The sequence below is a fragment of the Danio rerio genome, chromosome 8 (assembly GCF_049306965.1).
Source record: "Danio rerio strain Tuebingen ecotype United States chromosome 8, GRCz12tu, whole genome shotgun sequence".
In the NCBI taxonomy this organism is placed as follows: Eukaryota; Metazoa; Chordata; class Actinopteri; order Cypriniformes; family Danionidae; genus Danio; species Danio rerio.
Window position 1 is genome coordinate 5,903,930 of NC_133183.1, and position 9,203 is coordinate 5,913,132.

The following is a 9,203-nucleotide window of genomic DNA, read 5'->3' on the forward strand; positions in this document are numbered from 1 at the left end:
GGCAAGTAAAAATCATGCTGAATAAGTTGGTGGTTCATTCCGCTGTGGCGACCCCTGATTAATAAAGGGACTAAGCCGAAAAAGCAACTGAATGAATGCATGAATAAATGTATTAGTGTGTGTGTATGTGTGAGCGTGCGTGCGTGAGAGTGTGTGTGTGTGTGTATCACTGAACATGACTGTTTGCTCAGTGTTTTGTTTTTTTAATCAAACTATTACTTTTTCATAAGTGTTTTACTTAATGCAACTATTCTGCTTATGCAATTTAGGGAGAGCAGTATGTATTTACTGCACACAAAGCAAATCAAAAGCACATCTGGGTGCAAGTTAAAAGAGCACTGCAGAACGTCCAGTTCAAATGCATGACACACTTTCTCTGAACTCTCTTCAGTGAAAATGATAGCCACAGACAGCTTCATGGCAGGCCAGAAATAAGCCGCTATAAAAATGAATATGTACAGATCCTCATATACTCCACAGCACACACATCAAATAAAACATCTTTGTACAGAAACGAATTAACCGTATGCACAACTTGTCCTGTGTCTTTACTTGTTAAAAAATGCTCACCCTCAGTTCTTTGAGGCAGAAGGTCACATCTGAATCCTCTCCAACCTGAAAGTAGTCCAGCTCATCTGGGTGCAGCATCAGCGCTGTGTTCATGCCTTTTATGCAGTCTGACAACAAACAAATAAAACAACATCTGATGATACAGGAGTTACAGTATAAATACATACATTTGAAGTCAAAATATTATCCCTCCTCTGAATTTTTCCCAAACGATGTTTAACAGAGCAAGGAAATTTTCACAGTATTTCCTATAATATTTTTTCTTCTGGACAAAGTCTTATTTGTTTTGTTTCAGCTAGAATAAAAGCAGCTTTAAATTTTTCTAAAACCATTTAAGGTCAATATTATTAGCCCCCTTAAGCAATATTTTTTGATTGTCTACAGAACACACCATCGTTATAGAATGACTTGCCTAATTACCCTAACTTTAACCTAATTAACCTAGTTAAGCATTTAAATGTCACTTTAAGCTGAATACTAGTATCTTGAAAAATATCTAGTCAAAAATCTTCTCTTCGTTTAACAGAAATAGGTGAAAAAATTAACAGGGGATCTAAAAAAAAAATTATATATATATATATATATATATATATATATATATATATATATATATATATATATATATATATATATATATATACATTTTTTGGCCCCCTGTTTATTTCTTTCCCCAATTTTTTGTTTAATGAAGAGCAGATTTTTTCAACACATTTCTAAACATAATAGTTTTAATAACTCATCTCTAATAACTTAACTTAAGATTTATTTTATCTTTGTCATGATGACAGTAAATAATATTTGACTGGATATTTTTAAAGACACTTCTATACAGCTTAAAGTGACATTTAAAGGCTTAACTAGGTTACTTAGGTTAACTAGGCAGGTTAGGGTAATTAGTCAAGTTGTTGTATAATGATAGTTTGTTCTGTAGATTATCGAAAACATAAAAAGCTTAAAGAGGCTAATAATTTTGACCCTGAAATGGATTTTAAAAAATTAAAAACTGCTTTTATTCTAGCTGAAATAAAACAAATAAGACTTTCTCCAGAAGAAAAAATATTATCAGACATACTGTGAAAATTTCCTTGCTCTGTTAATCATTATTCGGGAAATAATAAACAAATAATTGAAAAAAAATTAATTAAAAAATTATATATGTTACCACTGAACCAATGAAATTACAAATATGTACATATGTTGTATATACATATATATATATATGGTTACATATGGTTACATATGAACACATATACACAATTATAACCAATATATTTCAACATATATTAACATATTTATAATTCCAATGACTGGACAAAAAACAAAATAAAAATTTATTAATAAATAAACAGGTCAGTTTTTTTATTATTTACTTATTGCATTTATCTATTGTTATTTTACTTTGTTATGTATTGTTTGTATATTGAATCTTTTATTGTTAATTGTTGTATTAATTGGTGTTGGACCAAATTTGTAAATCAACATGCTTGAATGCTTAAAAAACAAAGTTTTTAACAAAAAGAATTATAATAAATAAATAAATCTGATTTATATGTGGAGATTTTGGGTTTGATTCCCAGGGCAAGTAAGAACTAATAACACAATTTTTTGTACCTTTAATGCAACATAAGTCACTTTAGATAAAAGTGTCTGCCACCTGCATAAATGTCACTATGCATAATGTATGCAGTAATTATTTATAATTATATAAAGTACAATCATATACTGTCAGTTAAAAATGGAATGCCAGCTTACTTGGTACTGTGTACTGCCTACTATTTTAAAAATAGAAACCAAAGCATTAATCACTATTTATTATTAAAGCCTAACAGAATGATAAATGATATTAAAGTAATAACTTCTTCAACAACAGTAACATCACTGTATGGTGGTGTACTGTACTGGAAACATAGGCAAAGGTTTTCTCACCATTTTCTTCCACACAAAAGGTCTTCAGGACGACTTTAAGAGAGGAAACGGAAAGAGTGACCTCTTCTTGTGAAACTGGGAAATGCACCACGATGCCACCTAACAGTCTGAGACAAAAAAATATATAATTTTTAAGTCAGATTATGGTTTTGGAAGGTCCTGTCAAAGAAACAAAAAAACAGTGAAACTTTACAATAAAGCCATGTTAGTTAATGCATTAAAAACAATAATAAGTAATACATTTATTTTAGGATGTATAAATCTTCGTTAGTAAACAAACATTTAAGCTAGATTTTGTGTTAAAAAATAGTAGATTTAATTTCAATTAACAACCCAAGACAGCTATAAGATATTTCGAAGAATTTTAGAAACCAGTAACTATTGAAATTCATAGTATTTGTGTTTCTTACTATGAAAGGCAACGGTTACCGGTTTCTAACATTCTTCAAAATATCTTCTTTTGTGTTTAACAGAAAAAAAACTCATGATGGTTTGGAACTATGTAAATGCAAGTAAATGTTGATGTTTGGGAGAGCTGTCCTCTTTTTTTTTTAAATTTAAACCAAAATATATAGTTGAAGTCAGAATTATTAGCCCCCTTGTTTATTTTTTCCCCAATTTCTGTTTAACGGAGAGAAGAACTCATTTCTAATAACTGATTTATTTTATCGTTGTCATGATGACAGTAAATAATATTTGACTAGATATTTTTCAAGATACTTCTACACAGCTTAAAGTGACATTTAAAGGCTTAACTAGGTTAACTAGGCAGGTTAGGGTAATTAGGCAAGTTACTGTATAACGATGGTTTGATCTGTACACTATCGAAAAAATAATTAGCTTAAAGGGGCTAATAATGTTGACCTTAAAATGGTGTTTAAAAAATTTAAAACTGCTTTCATTCTAGCTGAAATAAAATAAATAAGAGTCTCCAGATGAAAGTATTTTATCAGACATACTGTAAACATTTCCTTGCTCTGTTAAATATAATTTGGGAAATATAAAACAAATAAATAAATCAAAGGAGTGCTAATAATACTGACTTCAACTGTATATTAAGTTTTCAATGAGACTTACATGAATTACCATGTTTGACTACTTTTACACCTCCATTTTTTTCATTTTAAATTGATAAAAAATATATTAATCATCTTAAAATAACATTTATTTTTTCTTTAGTTCCCTACAATATCCTATATATCTGTAAAGTAACTTATTTCCAGAATTTACGATTGATGTTTTTAAGGCTTTTGAATTGCATTACGAGACATTGATCTTTCTACCAACAACTTTTGATGTTGAAAAATTTTAAAAAGTTACTTTTATTGACATTTTTAATAGTTTGAACTGGTATACAGCCTGGACTGGAGTTGTAAATTACAGTACAAAATCCTAGTAACAAACTGCTAGTCTTTCTGACATTTTACACTTATTTCTGTTTGATATTTTACACAATATACACTGTATCAAATTACTAAAATGTCAATAAAAGTCAGTAGTTAAACCGCTGAAAATGGGGTGTCAAAGTGGCTCAGTGGTTAGCACTGTTGTCTCACAGCAAGAAGGTCGCTGGTTCGACTACCGGCTAGGTCAGTTGGCATTTCTGTGTGGAGCATGTTCTCCCCGTGTTGACTGTGTATTTTCCTCCGGGTGCTCCGGTTTCTCCACAGTCCAAAGACATGCGCTGCAGGTGAATCGAATAAGCTTAATTGAAAGTAAGAGTAGTGACCCCTGATAAATAAAGGGGCTGAGCTAAAGAAAAATGAATGAATGAATGAATAAGCTGCCAAAAAAATAAAAGATAAAAAGTCTACAGAGCACAGATCAACAAAAAAAAAAACCTTGTGAAAAACAAAATACCAACTTTTTAATCAATTTCTTTACACTGTATGCTTAAAAAAAGCTATGCATTTTAAGAAATGCATTCATCTCTGCCAAAACATGGATTTGACTGTGTTATGAATGCTAAAACAGTTTTAGAAAAGAAGTGCTGCTCAACTCACTTGGACTGGGCCATCAGGACATTTGGACTGAGGTGAGCTGGAAACACAGCCTGTAAAGCTTCACACTCCTGATACCCCAAATTATGGGTCTTGGTGATTCCTAAAACCCACAAGTAAGAATCAACATCTTGACTAGAACAAATGTGATAAGTTGTGAGGAATTATGCAATATGGAAATGATTTGTAGCATCTCCTTATGACAGAAGAGGGTCCAGTGAAGTGCGCTGCCACCCTGTTATTACATCCGCCAACACCAATCTGTTTCTCCCTCCATCAATGCAGTTCCAGTTCCATACGCACTTCACATGCAAATGAACTAACCGTGTCTGCAGTGAAAGCGAAATGTCACTCTGCCGTCTGGGATTTTGATGCTTATTTCACATCTGTCCACACTTCGCTCTCGACACGTCACACAGCGGAACATAGGAAGCACGCACTGAAAAATATTAGTATTTTAAAGCACATGACAATTAGTAAATATGCAGAGCATGAATAATACTTTTAGACATAAATCAAGGCATTGGGTATTATTAATACTGAAGGTTTTAGAATTATAATTCTTTAGAAATAATATTAAATATATTATATTATATATTATATAGGTAAAGTCAGAATTATTTGCCTCCCGGTTTATTTTCCCCCCAAATTCTGTTTAACAGAGAGAAGTTTTTTTTAACACATTTCTAAACATAATAATTTTAATAACTCATCTCTAATTTATTTTTAATCATTGCCATGATGACAGTAAATAATATTTGACTAGATATTTTTCAAGACAGCTTATAAAGGGCAATTAAAAGGTTTAACTAGGGTAATTAGGTTAACTAGGCAGGTTAGGGTAATTAGGCAATTTATTTTATAGTGATGGTTTGTTCTGTAGACTATCAAAAAACAACTATTGATTAAGGGGCTGTTAATATTGACCTTAAAATGTTTTTTTTTTTAATTAAAAACTAAAACAAGTAAGACTTTCTCCAGAATAAACAATATTATCAGACATACTGTGAGAATTTCCTTGCTGTTAAGCATCATATGAGAAATATTTAAGAGAGAAAAAACAAAGGGGGCCAATAATTTTGACTTAATATTATATTCTTTGTTATTGCAATAATATTTTATATTGTTATTGTTTTTGTTTTAAATGCTTTTCTATTAAATATATACAACTGTGGTGAACATAAGAGACATTGCTATCTTGATCTTGCAAAACTGTTAAAAAATATGTCTTAAATTTTACTTTAAGAACTTTTGACTAGTACGTTTATTCATTTTCCTTCGGCTTAATCCCTTTATTCATCAGGGGTTGCCACAGTGGAATGAACCACCAACTATTCTAGCTAATGTTTAACTAGCAGATACCCTTGCAGCCACAACCCAGTACTGGGAAACACCCATACACTCTTATTCACACTCATACAGTATGACTAATTTAGTTTATTCAATTCCCCTATAGCGCATGTTATTGGACTGTGGGGGAAACCAGAGCACCCGGAGGAAACCCACACCAACACGGAGAGAACATGTAAACTCTACAAAGAAATGCCAACTGACCCAGCCGGGACTCGAACCAGCGACCTTCTTGCTGTAAGGCTACAATGCTAACCACTGAGCCACTATGTTACCTGAGTAGTAAATAATATCATTCATTCGTTTATTTTCTTTTCGGCTTAGTCCCTTTATTAATCTGGGGTCGCCACAGCGGAATGAACCGCCAATTTATCCAGCATGTTTTTTACGTAGTGGATGCTCTTCCAGCCGCAACCCATCACTGGGAAACATCCATTCACACTCCTACACTATGGACGATATAGCCCACCATGGACTTGTTGGGGAAACCGGAGCACCTCGAGGAAAACCACGCGAACACGGGGAGAACATGCAACCTCTGCACAGAAATGCCAACTGAACCAGCCGAGGTTCGAACCAGCAACCTTCTTGCTGTGAGGCGGCAGCACTACATATTGCGCCACCGCGTCGCCTACATAATATCATAATATACATATTTTATATTCTGTCGTTTTTGTTCTGTTGTATGTAATTTTAAAGCATATTAGTAAAGGTAATAATGTCGATGTCCAAACACTAAAGACTTAAAATAAACCTGCGTTTCTGAAAGTTTATTACCTTCAAGTTTAATTTGCATTTTACTGCTTGAGAATCTTTCGTGGCTGGATCTGGAATATACTGCTGGAAGAACAGAGGAGCGAAGCAGAAACAGGCGTAACCTGACTGAGAGGAGTTCACAGTCCTCACAGCCAACTGTAGAGAAAGAAAAATTGACAGATTAATATTAAAGTTAACATTTTATAGTAAGGTCCCAGTATTATATATATATATATATATATATATATATATATATATATATATATATATATATATATATATATATATATATATACAGTATATACAGTTGAAGTCAGAACTATAAGCCCCTTTGAATTTTTTTTTCTTTTAAATATTACCCAAAATGATGTTTAACAGAGGAAGGAAATTTTCACAGTATGTCTGATAATATTTTTTCTTCTGGAGAAAGGCTTATTTGTTTTATTTCAGCCAGAATAAAAGCAGTTTTAAACTTTTAAAAACCATTTTAAGGACAAAATTATTAGCCCCTTTAAGGTATTTTTTTCGATAGTCTACAGAACAAACCATCATTATACAATGACTTGCCTAATTACCCTAACCTGCCTAGTTAACCTAATTAACCTAGTTAAGCCTTTAAATGTCACTTTAAGCGGTGACGCAGTGGTGCATTAGGTAGTACTGTCGCCTCACAGCAAGAAGGTCACTGGTTCGAGGCTTGGTTGGGTCAGTTGGCGTTTCTGTGTGGAGTTTGCATGTTCTCCCTGCGTTCACATGGATTTCCTCCAAGGGCTCCGGTTTCCCCCACAGTCCAAAGACATGCGGTACAGGTGAATTGGGTAAGCGTAGTGTATGAGTGTAAATGAGTGTGTGTGGATGTTTTCCAGAGATGGGATGCGGCTGGAAGGGCATCTGCTGCGTAAAAATGTGCTGAATAAGTTGGCGGTTCATTCGTGACGACCCTGGATTAATAAAGGGACTAATCCAAAAAGAAAATGAATGAATGAATGAATGAAAGGCACTTTAAGCTGTATAGAAGAGTCTTGAAAAATATCTAGTCAAATATTATGTGTTGTCATCATGACAAAGATAAAATAAATCAGTTATTAGAAATGAGGCATGTTTAGAAATGTGCTGAAAAAATAGTCTATCCGTCAAACAGAAATTGGGAAAAAAAATAAACAAAGGGCTAATAATTCAGTGAAGCTTATAATTCTGACTTCAACTGTATATATATTTTTCTTTTTTTCAGTATGTATGGTCACACTTTACAATAAGGTTTAATCGGTAAATGTTAATGTATTATGCACAGCATTTATTAACCAACATGTGCATGCAAAATTAGTCAACACACTATGAGTTAACATGAACTAATAATTAAAGACTTTTTTACAACATTTGAGGAGGGCGATAGTGTAATTTGTTTATTATTTCTTCATGTTACATTAACTAAGTTACACAGTGATGAAGACATAAAGTGTTGCTATTTTGGGTTAATGTTACCTATAAATAACGTTAGTCTAATAATACATCTTTATCAAACAAAAATAATCGTAAATACTGAAGATTAACAACAATACTAACCCCATCTTCCAGTGGATCCAACCATATTTCATCGCCAATTCTTGACAGAGCATGAATTGCTCTGCCAAAGACTTAAAAAAGGAAAACAGACAAATAATGTAACATCGGTCACTAATTAAAAACGGCTAATGGCGTTTTACTTGGATATTACTGAATAAAATGGTCATAATCTACCTTTAATGCCATTACCCTCGATGACACACTTCATTTTATTTTTCCTTGTAGAGTATTTGCCGCTAGAAGATTAGACGATAAAGTTTGACAACACTTATATTTTGTTCTTTCAAAAAAACCTAATTTTAAAAGGAAACTTTAGTTAATCTAGAGTATAAATTGTATAAACAAAATCTCCTCAGATTTCCTCGAAGCGGGAAAGAAGCGAGTGCGCGCGCCCTCTAGTGTCCGACAAACAACACAAGCGCGGGTCAGTCTGTTTTCATTCTCAATTTGTATTGTTTTTCAACTTTAATAATAATATAATATAATATAATATAATATAATATAATATAATATAATATAATATAATATAATATAATATAATATAATATAATATAATATTAAAAAACTCACAATAACCGCTCACCGTAAGTTTATAAGTATGGGAACAACACTAGCTCGGCATATATCCAATTACATTCATCTGTCTCCATAATCTACTGCATCTCAGATTATTACACAGCACCAAAAATGTAAAAATATATATTGAATATATTTAATATATTTTTGTCCACAGCAGACGGCAACTTGCCGTGACGCAGATTCCTGAATCTGTGTGCTCCAATCAGGTGAGCCCTCTTCAGCGCTCGCCATGACAACGAGACAACAGTGACGTGCCTTGTAACAATTTGCATATGCATTCCTATAAAGCTCGTGCGCTTTCTGTCAGCGTTGTCAGTTCGCCCGGTGTAGCTGCTTGTACTTGACCAAGGTAAGTTCAATACCGACGTTACGAGTGGACCCACGCCAATCTCACGAAGTCCCGTCTGTGCTGTAGTTCCTTGCGGTTTGCGTACATAAACGCAATATCGCGAAGAACAT

General features: G+C 32.9%; 2 protein-coding genes across 12 annotated transcripts in view; one reads left to right on the forward strand and one right to left on the reverse strand.

Annotated features, from left to right (window-relative positions):
• rad9b (RAD9 checkpoint clamp component B) overlaps positions 1 to 8,603 on the reverse strand; it is a 105,502-nt gene extending 96,899 nt beyond the window's left edge. For 7 of the 11 annotated variants that reach the window (XM_073909660.1, XM_073909662.1, XM_073909659.1 and 4 more), the window contains exons 1-7: positions 8,340 to 8,603; positions 8,166 to 8,236; positions 6,624 to 6,758; positions 4,821 to 4,935; positions 4,500 to 4,599; positions 2,497 to 2,603; positions 571 to 677 (exon numbers count right to left, since the gene is read on the reverse strand). In XM_073909660.1, coding sequence (XP_073765761.1) covers positions 571 to 677; positions 2,497 to 2,603; positions 4,500 to 4,599; positions 4,821 to 4,935; positions 6,624 to 6,758; positions 8,166 to 8,236; positions 8,340 to 8,373 — 669 coding nt within the window. In that variant the 5' untranslated portion in view covers positions 8,374 to 8,603. The remainder of the gene's footprint in view (positions 1 to 570; positions 678 to 2,496; positions 2,604 to 4,499; positions 4,600 to 4,820; positions 4,936 to 6,623; positions 6,759 to 8,165; positions 8,237 to 8,339) is intronic. The other 4 variants (XM_073909667.1, XM_073909668.1, NM_001320354.1 and 1 more) reach the window with 3 other exon arrangements.
• myl2b (myosin, light chain 2b, regulatory, cardiac, slow) overlaps positions 1 to 9,203 on the forward strand; it is a 271,503-nt gene that overhangs the window by 90,025 nt on the left and 172,275 nt on the right. The gene's annotated exons all lie outside the window — the stretch shown is intronic.